At 30.8% G+C, this 21,735-nt stretch overlaps 1 protein-coding gene across 1 annotated transcript; it reads left to right on the forward strand.

Annotated features, from left to right (window-relative positions):
• The first annotated feature begins 17,350 nt into the window (after positions 1–17,350).
• Positions 17,351–20,763, forward strand: LOC145119487 (uncharacterized). Its single transcript, XM_079055154.1, has 4 exons — positions 17,351–18,166; positions 19,428–19,595; positions 20,499–20,693; positions 20,752–20,763. The coding sequence occupies exons 1-4, from the start codon at positions 17,351–17,353 to the stop codon at positions 20,761–20,763; spliced, it is 1,191 nt and encodes a 396-aa protein (XP_078911280.1).
• The last annotated feature ends 972 nt before the right edge of the window (positions 20,764–21,735 follow it).

Consider the following 21,735-nt stretch of genomic DNA (forward strand, 5'->3'; position numbering starts at 1 on the left):
GATAGATAATAAAAGTTATATAAAGATTACAAACCCGGTGGAGGAAATGGAAATCCAGAAGTCGAGTTGAATGCAACTTCTTTCAAAACTCTTGAATCATGTGCTATACCCTCCCATCCAGCCCAAACAAAGGTGAATATCATATCAAAATCACAAATTCCTATAACATTTTGAAAACATTCTCCTTTTCCTCGTCCCCTATAACGAGTTTGTTGATCAACGGGTACAACCGCATGTACAAGAGTTCCATCTAATGCACCTATTGCACCGGAAAAAATATTTTTTAACCGTCTATATCGTTCCGAGTTATGTCTTGTTGGATTAGGAGTTGTTGGTACTATAATTTCTTTTGCAAAACACATCATTGCAGTTAGGACCTCGTGAAAACATTGATGAATCGTTTGTGTGGAGTGATGAAATCTTCCCTTAACCGCGCGAAAACGTTCATTATGTCCTATAATATGTAAGAATATAGCCATCTTTTCTTCAATGCTTATTGTTTTACTAGCTTGCAACCAATTTTTTTGGGTAAAATGGTTGCATAATAATGCAAATGCCTCTTGTGTAAGACGCATCATATCGTAACATTGTGTAGGGTCTCCGTACATCAAATCTTGCGTATACGCATACCCGCTTGAATCGTTATCTCTAATTCTATGAATTCTGATTAGCCTGCGTCGGTTTGACCTCAACCAATAAAACACAAGTAAAAGAAAAGCTACAACTTCACCATCAGAAACCATACTTGACCTGTTACAAACAATTAGGTAACATGTTAAAGTAAAAAAAAATCATGCACCAAAAAAATTAGTAAACGTCATATTCAATATCCAATAACATCCAAAAGACATGCAAATAACATCATCCAAAGTATCATCCAAAAAAGTATCAAACATAGGATCCAAAAGTCATGCAAATAACAAAACGTCATGCAACAAAAAACTAATAACCAAACTTTTCTACCCGCACCCATCAAAGGTAACCATACTTCCTACCCGCACTCATCACCCACGACTCACAACTAGTATGTGAAAGTCGTAACCAAACTTTTCTAACATCAGCACTTTCACCAAATAGCAAAAGAGCAGTCTTGTGTCTTTCATCTTCTTCTCCCCATTCCATTTTGTTCAATTTCTCCATACACGCATCAACATCCTTATCCATTTCACTTTTTTCAATTCTTTCATTTTTTTCCACTAACGACCTTGCAAGCTTGACAATCTCCTCTTCAACTTCTAATGCCCTTGCATCTCTTTTTTTCCCACCAATTTTTTTGTTTCCAACTTCCGTATTTTTTGAACGCCCCGAAGATTCTTCACTTGCACCTACATGTTGTGTTGAGGTTTCCATTGGAACATCATCATCAAAATCATGGGCACTAAACTCTTCTACAGGACGAGGGAGTGTAGAAGATGGCCCCCAACTTTGAAAGCCGGTTGAGGTCGACCCTTCAAATAGTTGGGTGCAAAGTTCAGGAAACAACAGGGGTTTAGTTTTCAATGACAACACGAACTTGTTCAACTGTTACAATTTTTATAAATATTAGTATATGTTAAAAAAATAATCATACTAGTATTTATTATAAAAATATTACCTTCCCCTCTTCCTTCCATTGTTCATCGGTCAAATTAAATTTGTTTTTTATAGGATCATATATATTGCCGGTTTTGTTTTTCAGTTTTACCCAAGCAACATACTTTGATTTGTAGTAGTCAAAGTGGTTTCTCATTTGCTTCTGATCAACCTCTTTACCGTGTTCGTTTATCAATTTTTCGCGTATTGTCTTCCATGAACTTGCCTTAAGCCCAGAACCCTCACGACCATTAGTGGTTAGTTCATGGATACATGCATCAAGAAAAGTTTTGTCCTCACTCTCGTTCCAAACCAACATCCTAAAAAAAATCTGATTTCTAATTTCATATTTTATGGAAATGTGACATGTCTATAATAAAAACATAGAGTCTATTGAAACAGGTACGTTCCATGGAGTGAATCGTCAAAAAATTTGACTTTGTCCATTCTTAGCTTTTGAATGTAAACCAAAAATGCACAAACAATATTTGATTTTTCAATATCAATATAGCTTTGTGCTACTTCAAAGATATCACAAACACCATTTTTCAATTCATAATTCTTACATCTAATTAACTTGCCTTCCAAAAAAATATAATATTTAATAATCAAGTTTCAAAAAAACATAATATTCAATATTCAAGTTTCAAAAAAACATAATATTCAAAAAACAAACGTATCCCCACATATCAATTACCGCCAACAAAGTCATCTTCATAGCCTTACATTTGGAAAAATGACAGATTTGTGAATAATAACAATGCTTTATGGTTCAAGTTCATAAAAGAGATTCATGGACAATTAAGTAATTTGATTTTATTGCAGTAAGCCAGCAACTACTTTATTATTGCGGATAATAACAATGCAGTAAATTTTTTTTGAAAGAGAACAATGCAGCAAGTTAATAACTACTTTATTTGCATAAAGTCTTCACAAATACTATTCACATTGATTTGATCAGGTTTCTCAAGTGTTTGTTCTTCTTGCAACAAAATGTTCCTTTTAATTTTTTGAACACCATATGTTTTCACATGGTCTTCACATGTTTTTCTCATACCAATTATAAATGATTTATATTTGTAATCATAAATTATGATTACAAACACAAGTTTCAAATTGATTGTTTAGGTTAATTAGGAATAGATTAGGGAGAATCACATAATATTTTCAATAAAAGATTTTTCTTCTCAGTTTACGTAATCTATGTTGGAACAGTTCTTCATTAACAACAAACATATGCAGATCAGAAAAAAAATTCTCATAATGCAAACAATGCTTCATTAACAACAAACATATATAGATCAGAAAAAAAAATTTATTAAGAACAAACATGAACAGAGTAGAAAAAATCGGATAAAAAAACAGCAAACATATGTGAAAGAGAAGAAGATCAGCGTACCTGATGAGTAATGAGAAGAGGGGTGTCGATCGGTGGAGGGAAGGCTGTCGATCGGTGGAGGGCAGGCTCGTCAATCTCAGCCCCTGAGATCGTTCGGTGCTTTAATTGTTCTTGTCGCTGAAAGAGGAGGAGGAGGGTTTTTTTTTTAGGCGCTGAAAAGAAACGTTAGGTCAAGGGTATATTTGGAACGCTTCTAGTCAGCCAATTTTCCCTAGCTTTTCCAGTCAGATATCTCTTACCGAGTCAGCTATTTAGATTTGGGTTATCAAACAACATCAGCTGACCGAGTCAGCCAAAAACGTCTGACTCGACTCGGTCAGATGTTAATCAAACAGCCCCTTAGTTTGACGACGAGTTTGAGAAGTAATTTATGTTAGAACTCAGTTATAATTCATAAAAACCATGGTGAATATGTTTAAAATTATTACATAAACAAAAGAAAATGTCAATCGTTTAAACGTAATCATTCAAACACTACAATCACATAATAATACATTTAAAAACATGTGATGATTAGTGATGATTGAAGATGAACTAACATGGTTTTTCTTTGGTCTCTATTGGAGAATTTGTGGTGATGGATAATATGAAAGCAAAATATGGTATTATGAACTAAAAGCAAAGGTTTGTTGTGTATTTCAAATGAATTTTAAATGAAGGATCATTTAAAAAAAGGTAATTAGGATAATGTATTTTGTGATTTCTTAAAATATATTAAAATATAAGAGATTTAATTAGATTTTTAAAAGATAGATAACATATTTTTTTGAAAATGTTATTAGGATATGATTTTTATTTTGAAAATTTGAATTGAAGTTGATTTGCTACCAAAAAAATAAGAAATGGTAGAAATCATAATATATATATATATATATATATATATATATATATATATATATATATATATATATATATATATATATATATATATATATATATATATATATATGGTGAGGTTCAATAGAGAACCATAATTAACCAATGAACCAATCGTGAGCGTCGGAAATCATAACGATCAACGGCCAAGGAAATAGATGTACACTTTTACATTGGACGCACAAACACTGGATTATACCAAAAAATCCACCATTTACAAAAAACCCACCATTTTTTTCGTTTAAAATTTTTTAGGCCATGTTTTTTATCGAAAAAAAAAACCGAATATACCGTTGTTCACGATTTTTCGTCATCTTTCCATAGAGATCAACGAACTTTTTTTTTTCAAAAAAAAACCCAGTTCATTTTTTTTGATGAAAAAAGTTAAGGTCTATTTTTTTATAGAAAAAAAAATTTAATAAATATATCAAAATTCATATTTTTGTACTTTTTAAACATAGATTCATATTCATGTTAAAAAAACAATTTTTCAGTTCAGATTCACATTGTGAACCTGTTCAGATTCATATTGTAAACCTGTTCAGATTCACATTGTGAACCTCCTCAGATTCACAGTGTGCATAATAATAAGTCAGATTCACAGTGTGAATCTGAACTGATCGGAGCTTTTTCACATTGTGAATGTTAAAATTTGAAATATTTACAGTTTAGATTCACAATGTGAATCTATACTGATCGAGGTTTTTTTTGTGAACCTTCTCAGATTCACAGTGTGCATAATAGTAATTCAGATTCACAATGTGAATCTGAACTGTTCGAGATTTTTCATATTGCGAATGTTAAAAATTGAAATATTTACAGTTTAGATTCACAGTGTGAATCTACACTGTTCGAGATTTTTTTTTCTTTTTTAATCGGTGTTGGTGTTTATTAATAGAGTACAAAAAATTAATATTTTTGGTATAATTAGTTTTTTTTTTATAAAAATAAACTTAAATATTGAAAAAACTAAGAAAATTAAGTGGGTTTTTTTCGAAAAAAAAAAGTTCGTTTTTTATATATTATCATGGATCTCTATGGAAAGAGGACGAAAAATCGTGAACAACGTTATATTCGGTTTTTTTTCGATAAAAAAGTTGGCCTAAAAAAAATTTTAAATGAAAAAAAGGAAATTAGTTTTGTTATAATCCGGTACATGTGCGTCCATTATAAAAGTTTACAACCCTTCGTTTTGTCATTGATCGCTTTAAATTCCAACGCTTTGGATTGGTTCCTTGGTTCATTGATTAATAATGGTTCTCTATTGAACTTTCCCCCCCCCCCCACACACACACACACACACACACACACACACACACACATATATATATATATATATATATATATATATATATATATATATAGTGAGGTTCAATAGAGAACCATAATTAACTAAGGAACCAATCGTGAGTGTCGGAAATCATAACGATCAACGGCCAAGGAAATAGATGTACACTTTTACATTGGGACGCACACACACCGGATTATACCAAAAAATCCATCATTTACAAAAAAACTCACCACTTTTTTTCGTTTAAAATTTTTTTAAGCCATGTTTTTTATCGAAAAAAAAAAACGAATATAACGTTGTTCACGATTTTTCGTCATCTTTCCATAGAGATCTACGATGATATATAAAAAACGAACTTTTTTTTTCGAAAAAAACTCATTTCATTTTCTTTGATGAAAAAAATTAAGGTCTATTTTTTTATAGAAAAAAAATTAATAAATATATCAAAATTCATATTTTTTGTACTTTTTAAAAATAGATTCATATTCACGTTTAAAAAAACGATATTCAAGTTCAGATTCACACTATAAACCTGTTCAGATTCATATTGTAAACCTGTTCAGATTCACATTGTGAACCTCCTCAGATTCACAGTGTGCATAATAATAAGCCAGATTCACAATGCGAATCTGAACTGTTCGATATTTTTCATATTGTGAATGTTAAAAATTGAAATATTTACAGTTTAGATTCACAGTGTAAATCTACACTGTTCGAGTTTTTTTTTTTAATCGGTGTTAATGTTTATTAATAGAATACAAAAAATTAATATTTTTGGTATAATTAGTTTTTTTTTTATAAAAATAAACTTAAATATTGAAAAAACTAAGAAAATTAAGTGGGTTTTTTTCGAAAAAAAAATCGTTTTTTATATATCATCATCGATCTCTATGGAAAGAGGACGAAAAATCGTGAACAACGGTATATTCAGTTTTTTTTTTCGATAAAAGAGTTCGCCTAAAAAAATTTTAAATGAAAAAAAGGAAGTGAGTTTTGTTATAATCCGGTACATGTGCGTCCATTATAAAAGTTTACAACCCTTCCTTTTGCCGTTGATCGCTTTAAATTCCGACGCTTTGGATTGGTTCCTTGGTTGCTTGATTAATAATGGTTCTCTATTGAACTTTCTCTCTCTCTCTCTCTCTCTCTCTCTCTCTCTCTCTCTCTCTCTCTCTCTCTCTCTCTATATATATATATATATATATATATATATATATATATATATATATATATATATATATATATATATATATATATATATATAGGGGTTGGCTAAATGGACACCTTATATAATTTTTAAGGTATTTTTATTGGTTAAAATTATATTGTTTTTTGAAAAGGATGATTAAAAATAGTTACTATTTGTTGACTTTTGATAAAGATGTCTTAATAGCAGCACATATATATCATGTGTCAAAAAAATATGTTACAAAAGGGGCGTAGGACATTTTAAGGTTTCGTTTATTATGAATTTACGATTTACGATGGATTGATGATAATACATATAACTTTTAATGTATTTTTTAAACTATATCATCGTGTGAAATAAAGTTTGATCTCTAAACTATTTGGATTGAAGAGCACAATATATCGTTGGGTTATAATATTATATTTTTGTTAACGGTGGCGTTGAAAAAAGAACTTATTTAGGGTTCAAAAAATTTCCATGTTTGACTAAATATAGTCCAACGAATCTATATTTGATAAGTTTAGTTTAATCATAATCTAATTATCTAATACGTATATTCATTTTAGTTTTTAAATAAAAAGTAAGATAAATTTGCAAAAATATCGTTGTGTTTGTATTTTTTCTTTGACTGAAGTCTAAATATTTGAAAATTTATGAAAACAATACTTTTCAGCAAGTTTGTGAAAATTGAAAAGAACATTTTACTTTTTAACTTTTTATTTTCCAACTAGAGTGGTAACCCCCGCTACGCGGGGGCAGAGGGAGTTGATATGGTCGTATGATATGGGGTGGAACTTTTAGCGAAAATATTCCGTATCCTTTTTAATATACAAAGAATCTATTTATAGAGTAGATAAATATATTAGCAGATAAGGATGAAAAGATATCATTCATTAATGGATCGTTATAGGGTATTCGATTACAAAAGAATCGATTCATACTGTTCCAACTCTTTTGTAATCGAATGCCCTGTAATGATCCTTTAATGAATCAACACTTTTGTTTCTGATATCCTGGCCTGTATTGACCGGAAAATTTTGAGCTGGTGGTGGTGCGACCAAAAGTTGGGGAGCTGTCATCTCCTGGTTTGGTCGGGCACTTGATATTTGCATCTATAAACATTAATTAGATTATTATTATTATTTTTAATCAAAATATAATAAAATTGAAAAACTTAACTTACTTGTTTTTCAAATATACCGATAACACTGCGGTCAACCAATAACTTTCTAAAATGTGAATCAATTAGTTCAACTGCCTTGTGTACACTTTCACGTTCCCCTTGTACCTCCACAACACTATCATCAGACAGAGCAATTACAGGGAGCTTTTCTGCATCCAGAAAACACAATTATAAATTATAATTGACCTTTTATTTTAAGAATATTATAATATATTTTTCAGTAAAACCTTGTCCGAGCACTCGAATTACACAATCGGAAGAATCTTGGATGGTTTTTATGGTGGCGCCCTGCTTTCCTATCAAGTTCCCGGCTTGTGCTGATTGTACCTCCAGCTGGCGGATGAGCACGGTCAGCATCCACATCCGTTACCCATTTATGGATTTTCAGTAAACCAACCATTGCAGGAGGAACTGAAGCATATGGTTCTTGTTTTGCATAAATCAAGACCCAATAAAACAGAATACTTCTGATTAGTAACATGGTAATAGACTTCTTATTTTACTTTAGGACTAACAACAAAACGGTTTCAATAAGAAGCTATCATAGAATAAAATGGAAGTAAGATGCTACTGTACAAAAATGAATGAAAGTATTTAGCACACTTTCATTCATTTTTGTACAGTAGCATCTTACTTCCATTTTATTCTATTATGACATCGTACTTTCGACTTTTTTTTACTCTAAAAGTTGCATTATAAAAGTTCCAATAATATATAAATAAATAAAAATCGATATTTTGACCAATCAAGTAAATAAAATGACTAACCTGATGTAGGCTTTTAATTGTGTGGAGAAGAAAACCTGTAAAACCAACCATGTATCAGATCTGCATCGAAATATCACCAAAATTCGACATTATATCAATGTTAATCGACATAAAAAAAAACCTAGATAAATGTTGAAGTTTGAACTTTTTACAAATTTGCCCTCGTTAATGTACCTCCATTGCAATTCCATAAGTTGCTCCCATGAGTTTTAAACTACTTTTTCTCAACTCCTCAAACACCCGTGAAACTCCCTTCCACTGTCCGGAGAAAGTAAACACATTCAACACCTACAAAAAAAATTTTAAAAACATTATTTAAAATAAATAACAAAAGTATACAAATTTGAACTATAAGTCTTTTAAAAATTTCTCTTATAGTATCATATACGACCAAATCGAGTTTAACAGCAGGATCCTAGTTTTTGTGAAATCATCCTTACGCTTACCAGATTGTTGCTAATCTGCAAAAAATTAAAAAATAAATAAATAAACAAATAAAATAAATCACCTGAACAAACAATGCTGAGGGTAACAGAATACAGATAACAGGGACAGAGAAACCAAAAACAAACAAAATTAAAGATTGATAAGTAGTCTATTTGTATAAAAGAAAAATCTTTAAACAAACTTACAAAGTTTTTGCATACGTCACATCTTCGGTGATCTATGAAATGGTCGGTTTTCAGACATGGAGAACTACATAAAAACATTTCAATTTAACTTGTAATGTCAAATTAATCATGAATTTTTATTTTATATTATTATTTTTTGTTTAGGGTATAAATTTAGACCTCATAATCAGATATTGGTAGATTGCAAGCATGACAACGAATACATTCGGGATGCCAAACTCCTCCCATGCAACTTAGGAATCTCCCATGGCCGATTTCAACATTGCAACCAACACATATCCTGTAATTTAGGGATACAAAATGAAATTCAATAATGAAAAGTAAATGCAATATTTTCACATTTTTATTTATTTATATCTAGATACAATTTGTTTAGTGTAAATATAATATAATATAATTTTTATTATTACATTGTTTTTTGTTGACAAATGGATTAAAATTTTACCGAAATCCTTAAAATTCATGTTTAATGGATTTCATCCTTCCTAAAAAGGTACCTAGAAAATAATTATATTCTTTTGTTTTTATTAAATAACAAAATATCCTTATTATATACATTGAAATAAATAAAACAGAATCATTTATACAAATTTACAAAAAAAAATTAAAATATTTAATAAAAAAAGTTAAATCCGTTCTATTTCATTTATATTTTGTCAAATGCGAGAAGAATTTTGACCCGAATTTGTTTGACATATTTCATTTGTTTCAAAAACTTTTTATCAACCAAAGCTTGTAATCAAATTCCTTTGATCCTCCCATTAGGATTGATGAAATCCATTAGACATGGAGTTTAAAGGATTTCAACGGAATTAAACTATTCCTGGAATGGAATCACAATTCCGATTCCATTGGAATCTGTAAGATTCTCAACTAAACATGCACACATTCTTTTGTTGGTTAATTGGAGTGATATGAACATAGCAATTATGATTAATAACACAATGAGTTCTCCATATATACCTATATCCACCGGAATAGGAGTGTGACATAGGCGGAATCACGTGTCCATAATCATTCCGTGCTGGTAAAACATCGACATTCAAACTTTCTTCAAGGGCCTTGGCAAGCTCTTCATCTTCGTCAATGTTGCTTTTTGCATCTTCTTCTAAAAGGTAAAGTGCAATTGCTCGATCAATTTCTTCACTATCAAAGTCCAATAATGTCTCCTACATCATCAAAACAACCAAATATGAAAACTACACATACAACCAAACAAAACAGAGGAATGGAATCACTGATTACCAAGGTTGTTGGATTACACTCCCATATTCCTTCTTCATCTCCATATCTTCCATGGTGTTTCCCTGAGATTTTAGCACTCAAACCAAATCCGAGCAAAAGTTAATTGATCAGAAGGAAATTTTATTTCAATGAATAAGCTATAAATAATTGCATGAACACCTCAATCACAACAATTCTTGACAACATGGTGTGGGTGTCAATTATGATTTATTTGAAGGCCTATTCAAAATTATAGCATTTTTCTCTGTTGACAGCTTAAAAATAAAATTACATATTTATCCATTATCATCATCAAATATGTTCAAATCTTCCAAAGGAGATTGAAACAGAGTGCAGAAGTTTTGCTCCAGTGACATACACTTTCCCATTGTTTCCAGCTGTAATTGTTAAATTCTTCCCAAATGAGCTATATATTTTCCCTACAAAACAATCAATCAAATCATTCATACCATACTACTTTAGGCTTATTAGCAACCAACGTCATCAATTCAAATTTCAAAAGTGGATATGTAAATTTCTATACCTTTGGTGCCAGCACCAAGCAGTAAAGCCCCCATACTGTGATGTGTCATTGGAATTGGTCAACAAAAGCCAAATAAATGGAAAACAAATACCGTATGAAATTGTACAATTTACCTAACAGCAAGCCCGACACATACAGTTGAGACGCCACAATATCATCTTCAATGCATCACTTAAATTTCTACAAAATTTAATTGGGAAAGACATGGATCTCATCAAACCTTGTTAGGATCAACAACATCAAGGTACAGAAGCTGAGCAAGAATGATGTTTGGCATGTCATCATCAATAGCTCCACCACAACGGATAATTCTCTATAAACACCACCACATACAGGTCAGGTATATTACATAAGTAGTAACCCAACCAAAGAAAGTGAAGTAAGAAGTCACAGGTGTAAGTAAGGATAAAGATAAAGATTAAGCAACTCACATATTGAAAAAGCTGACTGGTAACACTCTGGAACCGTTCTTGCATCATTGAGGGGTGGCCCTTGACCTTGTGCATATGCTGGGAGATGGGGAAGACAGCCTTCATCTTCGAAATGTTATGGTGACCTAAGCATCATATTAGAACAAAATAGCACCAGTGGAGCTGGGTAAAGTGGTGGTCGGTGTCCAAATTTAGGGTTAAAGAGAGAAAGATACAGGAAGAGGTAGTGTAAGATGCGGTTTAGTGATGGTAGTGTATGGGTGGTCATATTTTTCAAAACAAAATGGAAAAAGAAAAAGAAGAAAACAATAAATTCAAAGTATAGTACTATTTATTGCATTTATAATAAAAAAATGGAAGATGTACGAAATGACAATCTATGTTTGTTTTTTGGTGAAGGAATTAAAAGAAATTGCAAAAAATAGAAACAAATACATATAAATTCAAAGCATGTTGCTATTTAGGGTATTGAAACCTGTTTAGACATGTGGACAGATCTTGAGCAAGTCTTGTCCAGCCTTTTTGGGACAGGAAAAAAATTGAAACTTTTGTCTCATTGATCTCTCAGATTGATCAAAACCCTTAAATGAAAAAATATTTAATTTAAGGATGCTCCTTTCTGATGAAAGAATGTAATATTGGAGGGAAAACAATAAAGGAAAAAAGAAAGAAAGAAAGCAGACAGCAAGGTAAAGGAAAAGAAAGCAAGTGATTCCATCAAAGAAACAGTCCATTCCCATATACAAACTGATCAAAATTACATTTACGTCTATCCATAAATTGTACCACCCATCAAAGACATAAGTTGTTGTTTTTTTTTGAAAGTTTACATACGAACCTAGTAATCCATATGTTTCATCTGCAACAGAAGTTGGACATTTAGTTTGTAATTTATATTTTTCTTTTTTATGATTTTCAATAATGTATTCATGCTACTGTCATTTTTTGACATAACAAAACATTTAATATAAATTTTTTCTGGCAGCAGGAGAGCTGTTGGCTTAATGAGGCTTCACTACAGTTGGTAGAACAGTTGGTCAATTTTATGTAACTGACTGAATAAGTATGCATTCGAACTATGAGTGTGTTACAGTTTGTGTGATATCTATTAACCAATTTCAAGAACAAAATGACACCATAGACATGGCAACAAAAATGGCTTTTCAAGTCATTCTATAATTTAGTAAGTGAAATAGTGAATAAACAATATGCCAATGGAACTGATATAGAAACTAAATTTAAAAAAATGACACAAAAGTTTTATTTAAAACTTACCAAATTGGCCATGTACGATTCAATTTTTTTAATTCACAAAGGAAACATATAGTGCAAGTAAGAAGCGTCCAAATCCCAAATGTTCGCCCATGGATCTGAGACACTGCATATAAAACAAAATGTAATTAGGTCAATGGGTTTACCAAATTGGCCATGTACGATTCAACAATAATAACATTATTTAATTCTTTGTTCTTATAAACATAGAAACCAAACAAATAATCCAAAAGAAGGCACTCTATTAATTGTTTAGATCGAAAAAGGCATCAAAATTTCCGGAATTCGAAGCAGATGGAGATAACAGGAAACAAAATGTTAGAAATTACTGGAAAAAAAACGGTTGACATCAGAAAGTTGATTTCCCCTCAATCTGCGTTGACCGCCTTTCCTTGTGTTTCCCGCTTCACGATAGACACCCTCGAGCGAGACCGCCTTTCCTTCGCTGTCGTCCATCTCCGACCGGAAACCATCAAGTTCTTATCATACAAAAATTAGACAATCCTTTTTACAAACAAATTAAGTTTACAAATGGTTGTCTGTGAGAAGAAAAACAAAACAACAATCCAACAGAAATCGAAAATCATATGTAAAGTACAAACAACATACCAAAAATCAAAATCCCAACAGATGAGAGATGGTTGTCTGCGAAAAGAGTCGACACCCTAAACCCTTACCTGAGGACGCAACGGAACGTCGAAGAGGCGGTGGGAATAACTCTTCTTCGCTTCATATTCCTCGTCTTCCTCATCCCCTTCCATCGGGGGAATCGGTGCAGGTGGTGCCGGTGGCGGTGGCGCCGCAGCTTCAAAAGATGATTAGAAGAACTTGTGGATTGAGGCGGCGAATCGAATGTTTTGCGGTGCAATTGACGTTCCAAATGAATAGCAAGAGCGGTGAGGTGAGCGGTGGGAATTTGGAGCAGCAGTGGTAGAAGGATCGGGAAGTAATAACCTAACCACTAAAGCATTTTGGGCGGTGGACTCAAATTTTCCATAAAACCCCCCAAAAAATAAACGAACTCGAAATTGCAACCAAACACATAAACAGGGGCCATTTTTGCCAACATCTTAGGAACTTTACTGTTCCTTTTCTTCATAACTTTAATATATATATATATATATATATATATATATATATATATATATATATATATATATATATATATATATATATAATAATTATCTTTTGTTTATCTTATTTATTTATTGTTTAAATTAAATAGATGTTTCATTCAACACTCTCTACGCACATCATACTTCATTTTAACACAACTAGTTGAATATCCCCACGTTGCGCAGAATACAATAATATATTTGAAATTTTTACAGATATATGTTTTTTAAATATATCAATGATGTTGTTATTGGCTTTTATATAATAAATCTTATAATAAGTTGGTATAAATATTGTTTGTTTTAAATTATATGATAATATAGACAATTTTCAAAATTCTATAATCTCAATTATCTTAATGGTCTTTACCTATGGGTTACTCATTAATAAAATTAAATATAATATATTGTTTAATGATATTTATAATTGTAGTTATGATTAATTAATTTTAAAAAGTTTATTTGCTTAAGATTTTAATTTTGATGACCGTAATTATTTAAAACATAAAACATTATTTTTGTTTTTAAAGATAACAATATAATTTTTTGTATATAATTTTACTTTTAACTATTGTTGTTGTAAGTTATTTAAAATAATATACTTTGTTGTTAATAATATTACTTTTAACTATTCTTATTGTAAGTTATTTTTAAGCTACTTATTTAAAAATTCTTAATGATTATAAAAATTAGTTTCATGGTTTTTTGTTGTTAATTTAAGTTTAACATTATAATTTATAACTTTTAACTATTTATAAAATAGTATCTCAATTTGTTTCAAGTTTAACTGAAGTTTTAATTTAAGTTAACCGTTTAACATTATATTGAAATTAATAATTTAACTGTTTTGCATAAAATCATAAATTATACAAAATTTGTGATTTTAAAATAACAATTACTCACAGATGACAACATATCTAATTTAATAAGTTAACTATAATATGTTAAAAAGTTAAAGTCATAATTTTATAAATAGAAGTAAAATATGATATTTTAATAGTGTAGTTTAGTTAATTTATGATTATAATTTAGTTTTTTGCATTAATTTAACATTATTAAACAATTTATAATACCTATTAGAAAGAAATTGAAAAGTCATGGAGATTTCAAATGAATATGGTGCAAGTAAAAATGTCTCATTTATAAGTATATTAGACAAATATCCGCGCGTTACGCGGTATAAAATTATACGCTTAAATTTTTGGTAATCATACGTCATGGAAAATATTTATGTCATTTTATTAACTATAAAGTAATAATAATTACGTTTAGTTGATGCAAAATTATAATTAATTTGAACAATAAATAATATAACACTTATTAAAATCAAATCATTTAATGGTCTCTGCTCACACTTTACGTGTGTATAATATTAGTTGTGGTGACTTAATAAAACATGTAGAAGATATGATGAATAAATTATTGACCCATATTTAAATTATCGCATTACTCCACGACATGATGCATAGCCTTATATTTGCATTGAGGGATTATTCGGGCATGAAACCCTAATTAAGGAAGTTCTCTATCCAGAAAAAAAATAGTTATAATACTCACTATTTTAATTAACTATTGTTATAATTTATTAAATTTTTTAAAAAAAATTTGATGATGTTTTAATTTCATCATGAATAATTTTTAAATTATCAACAACTGTTTGTAATGTAACATAATTTATTTTATAATTTCATGTTATTTTTAACTATTATTATTATTATTATTATTATTATATATTAATTTAAAAACAACTTAATTGAATTTTAGTTATTATATTTATCGTATTTAGTAATTTCCTTTCAACTATTTTAAAAAACATATGTTGGATTTTTATTACTTTAGTTTTTAAACTTTACATTATATTTTTAAGTTTGTTTGATATATTAATTTAGGTTATGCATTTAACACTATATTGAAGTCAACAAATTTAGTATCCCATATTGATAATTCAAGAAGTCTTAAAAATATGATAATGGTTATAATTAACAACATATTTAAGTTAATAAATTAAATATATTATGTGGAAGTATGAAGAGTTAGAAGTTTCAAAATAATGTGGTAAAAGAAAAAATGCTTATTGGATTATTTAACTTATCAACCACTATTTCTATCGTAACATAATTTAATTTATAACTTTATGTTATTTTTAAATATTATTTTAAATTAATTTAAAAAAAAACTTAATTGAGTTTTAGTTATTATAAAAAATAGTTTTTGGACATCTTTTAGTTAATTCGACTTTTAGATTTAAAATTTTTTACATTTATCATATTTATTATTTTCCTTTTAATTATTTTAAAAAATATACGATGAATTTTTAAAACTTTATTTGATATTTTAGTTTAGGTTTTAATTTTTACACTATATTTTTAAGTTTATTTAATATATTAATTTAGGTTATGTATTTAACATTATATTGAAGTCAACAAATTTAGTATATCATATTGATAATTCAAGAAGTCTTTCATTTATGATAATGTTTATAACTAATAACATATTTAAGTTAATAAATTAAGTAAATTATATGGAAATATAAAGAGTTGGGAGTTTCAAATTGATGTGGTGAAAGGAAAAATGTTTCCTTTATAGTATAGTGAATCTTTAAAACTTTATTTGATATTTTAGTTTAGGTTTTAATTTTTACACTGTATTTTTAAGTTTATTTAATATATTAATTTAGGTTATGTATTTAACACTATATTGAAGTCAACAAATTTAGTATATCATATTGATAATTCAAGAAGTCTTTCATTTATGATAATGTTTATAACTAACAACATATTTAAGTTAATAAATTAAGTAAATTATATGGAAATATAAAGAGTTGGGAGTTTCAAATTGATATGGTGAACGGAAAATGCTTCCTTTATAGTATAGTATGATATGATATAGATTGTTTCATTTAAGGCTCATTATGTCTTCTTCCTTTGATAGTCGATAACCCTAGCCACTTCATCTTCAACACAACCCAACCTCCTCCTCTTCCAGACTCATCCCCTTATTTCTTCTTCGATAACCACACAAACTCACATTCATTAACTATCTTCGTGACCATTTTTCGACAAAAAGGCGAGTTATGGAAGAAGTCAAGGTCGGTGTACCCTGAAATTGATGATGCATATAAGATAAATTATAGAGCTCATACACACACTAAAGTAGATGTCTTTCTTACACTTGCACCACCAATGACCACCACACCACATCGATTATATCCACTAACGACCTCCTCCTATCACCTCTAATTTCTTCCACTACTTATCATATGTTTCTTTCTCTCACCAAGTACATACCCTAAATTACCTTCCAACTCCTTGTCATTTTTCATCCCATTCAACAACATCACCCATCTATGTTGGGTCTAATAGTATCGTGTCAAATGTATGCATATTATAGTTTATTTTATTCTGGTTTGGGCATGTCCATTCTCGGGTTAGCTATCTAGTCCAGCCTATATATATTGCATGCATGTATCATTAGGGTTAACGTTTTGGTCGCCCTACCTAGCTCTCACAGAGAAGTTCTTTCATTGTGAACTCTTCTAGAGCTATTGTAATCAAAGCATTCAACACCCTTTTGATCTTTCTTTTCTTGTCATTTAATTCACGTTCTTTATTATCGAATCTATCGATCTTAATTATTGTTCTCACAATTAGTATCAGAGCAGGAGATAGTGGAATTAATTCGCTATTCTTCTGTCGAGTTTTGCTAGGGTTTTACGTTTTACTTAGATTTGTTCTTGTTGTCTCAATCGTCTCAATCGATTGTAGATTCCAAATCAAGATCTCGAGTTTTAGCCTTGAACTCGATTCACGTTTTACACATCTGGTACTATATTTGTTTTAGTGAATACTTGATAATATGGCTAACGAAGATCCTCACTCTCTTTCGTTCAATCTCTCAAGCAGTATTAGATCCACGACAAGGATTCCAATTCTCTTTCCATACGATTATGAAGTTTGGTCACTCCACTTTGAAGATTATTTTCTTGGAATAGAAGAACATGGTTCCACTATACGACATGCGATTACGCAAGAGACGTACACACATACGAATACCAAAAAGGAAATCAAAACTCTGGCTGACTACAATACACTTATTGTTGAACACACTGTTCCACAAGATGAGAAGAATAAACTGATGAGTAATATAAAAGCAATGAGAATCATTCGATTTGATCTTCCTCCAGACACTTTTCGTCTTATAAGTGCATGCGATACTGCTAAAGGTATTTGGGATAGGTTGAAGGAGTTACATTCAAGTGATGCTGATTTGGAACATTCCATGCAGACATTGCTCTTATCGGAGTTTGGAGTGTTTGTACAAAAACCTGATGAGAAGCTAGATCATACGTTCAATCTCTTCAATCATTTGTTAAGCAGGATGCTCAAGAATAATCTTAAGCGTGAAGTAATTGAACAAAAGGTCACGTTTATGAATGGACTTAGATTTGAATGGAAGGTTGTTGTTTCCACTGTTAAGACACACGAACAATTTAAAAGCTATTCGTTGGCCAAACTTGTGGGCATTCTGAGATCTCACGAAGATGAAGTTTCTAGGGAGGTGAAGCGTGTTTCCAGTTTTGGATCCTTGACATTGGTTGCGAAGGGAAAGAAGACAGCAGAAGAAGATTCTGAATCTGATCTTTCAGATACCGAAATCTCAAAAGAAGACAAGGCTCTTTTGGTGTCCAATCCTAAGAAGTTCTATAAGAAGAATTTCTCCCATTATAGAAACAAGTTCAAGCAGGGTAATTCTAGTTCAGAAAAGCCTAGAGATGAGATTTTTAAGAACTCTGCGAATGATGATGAGAAGAAGGAAAAGAAGTTGTTGCGTGATTCAGGTTATGATTGTAATTACTGTCATGACAATAATCACTTTGCGATGGAATGCATGTTAAGGAAGCAAAATGAGAAGAGTGAAAAAGAAAAATACGAAGCATATTATGTTCATAAGATAGAGGAGCTTAGCAAAAAGAATGCATCAAATGCGAAGCCGGCGTTGATCGTATAAGAATGCAGTGATGATGATGGACGAGTCAAGGTGTGGTCTACAGACTCGGAGGATGATGAGGTCAGGAAACTCACACATGGCAGGTGCTTTTTGGTAAAGTCAGAATTGCAGGGTTATGAAGGCAAGTGATTAATGGTTGAGAACGGAGTTTCGGAAAAAAAAAGGGTATGCTACTGACAGTGGTCAAGCTTCAGAGAGCTGCTTTGCTGCGAAGACAATTTCAGAACAAGTGAAAGAATACGATAAGGTTATCGATAAGGTACACTCTATTCTTAAATCTCTTAACATTCCTATGTCCCATTATGATTCAGAATTAGATGACTTACGATATATTGTTTCTAATTTTAGTGATAGTTTAAAACGAACTCGTCTCAGTAATTCTAATCTAACTGATCAATTTAACAGGGTGACATTTAAAAGTGAAGAGAGATTATTAAGAATAGAGGCATTGGAAGTAGAGCTTACTAGATCACATGATAACATTATTTATCTTAAAAGAGACAATATTGCACTTTTAAAGCAGAGGAATATTTTTTTTTAATTGCTAAGCGTTTATATTTCAATATTACTCAATTGTATTTGGATTGTGAAATAGGGAAAGGTCTGCATAAAATGATTTTACCCTTTGTTGAATTAAAAGAGGATGAAATCGATGCTGATTGCTATAAATACGAATCTATTGTTTCATCAGATGACGTTTTTGATTCATACAAGGTTGGACTTGAGAAAATCGAGGAATACATACAGTCCAAAGACCATAAAAATATGTTGAAAGAAATGTTAAATGAAAAAGATAAAGAACAAATCAAATTGAGTACCATGCAAAAATATGACTCGTTATGCAAGAAATTAAATTCAGAAAATATTTTTAATTCCGAAAAAGTTTCTGAATTTGATGAAAGTGATATGAGTGAAATTTCTGTAGAGGATGAAATTGATTGTTCTGTTTTTTGTGCAAAATGTTAATGAACCTAAGAAAAATTTGATTTCTGAAAACTCAATCGAATTCGTTCGAATTGTTGAAAACAAAGGTTCTAATGTTTTGAAAGAAAAAACAACTGTTTTTCCAAAAGTCCAAACTGTACCAAATCAGGTTTTTGTTAAGAAATGACTGAACAAAAACGATACATCTGAACTAACATCCCTGGTTGCTGATGATAATGCGAATGGATGCGATGTATTCTTCTGGTCTAAGCCAATAGATAATGGCGACGAAACAAAAGGTCTTTCAGAATTGACCTCTTGGAAAACTAAAGGGATATACGTTTTGGAACCATTAAATCGTGTGGACCTTTGTTATGATAAGGCAGGGCCTAGTGGCACAAAAGATGTTTCATGTGAGACCTCTTCAGAACAGCACGAAACGCCAGTCAGAAAAGATAAACCGAAATCTAACATTCATAAGTCTGCTGAATAACTTATTGTTAAGAAAAGACAGTTTAATGCTAGATATAGGAAGAATTTGAAAGAAAGAAAGCGTTTTTGGAAAAATAAGAATTCAAATCAAAGTTTTGTCAATTCAGAACGATCTTCTAATCAAAAAGTTGATTCCTCTCAAATTCCGAAACCAAAGTCAAACTTTCTCCAAAATCACAAGTTTTGAAACAAATTGAAAAGCCAAAATCAAAGTATTCTCCACAAACTCAGTTTTCAAAACCTCTCATCAAATCAAAATATTTGAAGGGTAAAAGTAGAGTTGTTTCGGAACCAAAGATTACTCTTAAGGAATACGAAACAAATTTGAAAAAGGAGGAAAAAAACATTTTCAAAAAGAATGGCACCAAAAATCAAAGAATATATTCAACGAAATTCTAATTTTGTTGAAATTAATCTTTGTGATAACAAAGTGGAAGTTTTCAAAATCGAAAAAGGGAAGAGTCATGTTTTGAAAAGAAAATCTTTTTGGGTTGATAAAACTAAGATATTTCTTGTTCAAAAGTAATCCTCACAAGGACCCAAGATGGTTTGGGTTCCTAAATCTCTCTAAATTTTGCAGGTTATGCGTGACAAACAATATGATTCTGAATGGTATATCGACAACGGCTGTTCTCATCACATGACTGGGAGAAGAGAAGAATTACTAGAGTTTAGATCGTTATCGGTTGGCGGTAGAATGAAGTTTGGAAATAACTCTACTGGAGAGATAAAAGGCTATGGAATGGTTACATATGGCGAGTTATCAATTAGGAAGGTAACATATGTCGAGGGCCTGCAACACAATTTGATAATTGTTTCACAATTGGTTGTAGGTACAGGACTGAAGGTATCGTTTGATGAAGAAGGTTCAGAGATAATTGAAAAGAAATATAAGGCAGTACTTCTGAAGTCCAAAAGGAAGGGAGAGATGTATCCTCTAAATCTTGGTATATAGGATGATGTTGTGGTGGTTATATTTAGACTGGTAAATCTGATTACCTGTATTCGATGGTTATATGTTAGAATGGTAAATTTGTATGATTACCTATACTTGCTGGTTATTGACTATTATTATATATGTCGACATGTTATTGTGTGTTGAGTTGAGGCGGTCCTACTTGTGCTAAAAGCCAAAATACATGGGCGGTCCATTTGATACTGTAGGCCCAAGGTAGTGGTCCACCTTATGTTGTAGGCGTGGGAGCGTTCTATATACTATCGGCCTTGCGAGGTGGTCCAATAGACTGTAGGCTCGGCAGAGCGGCCGAGGCATCATGTAGGCCTTGTGAGGCGGTCCAGGTAGACTGTAGGCTCGTATGTATGCATGCAATGTATATTTTTTGATTGTGGGGTGTTTCAGGGGAAACTCACTAAGCTTTGGCTTACAATTTGATTTTATGGTTTCAAGTACATTAGAGGACATGGGCAAGGCGAATGTGTGATTGTGCACATCGTCCTGGATTTTATTTAACTTGTGATTTTGGGATACTTTGATTCATGGTTATGGTTTTTAGAAACTATATTTTTGTGTAATTTATGGATTTTGGAATGGTTTTAAAAATAAAAAAATTTGTCATGATTTTTCCTATGTTATAGAAACTCAATGTGAAATTTGATATGCAGCTAGCCATTGACATGGTCCTTAACTCCCTACCCGCTAGTTAAATTTAAATGGCAAAAAGTGTAAACTTTGCAAAGTGAGTTGACTAAAGGGATGAACCACTTAATGGGATATGGACCACTAAGTTTATAAATGTATGAGGAATGAATTATTTTGTCAACTATTAAGTTAAAAAATCACAAATATTGAAGTTTTG

The sequence above is a fragment of the Lactuca virosa genome, chromosome 1 (assembly GCF_052849685.1).
Source record: "Lactuca virosa cultivar CGN04683 chromosome 1, Lactuca_virosa_CGN04683_v6, whole genome shotgun sequence".
NCBI lineage: Eukaryota > Viridiplantae > Streptophyta > Magnoliopsida > Asterales > Asteraceae > Lactuca > Lactuca virosa.

Bases quoted from the DNA above. Each gene is read 5' to 3' on its own strand.
- LOC145119487 (XM_079055154.1), top strand. From the start codon at position 17,351: ATGGCTAACGAAGATCCTCACTCTCTTTCGTTCAATCTCTCAAGCAGT. The intron at 18,167-19,427 runs GCTCTTTTGGTG...AAATTTCTGTAG, and splicing joins AAATCTCAAAAGAAGACAAG to AGGATGAAATTGATTGTTCT. The intron at 19,596-20,498 runs GTTTTTGTTAAG...TAAATTTTGCAG, and splicing joins TCCAAACTGTACCAAATCAG to GTTATGCGTGACAAACAATA.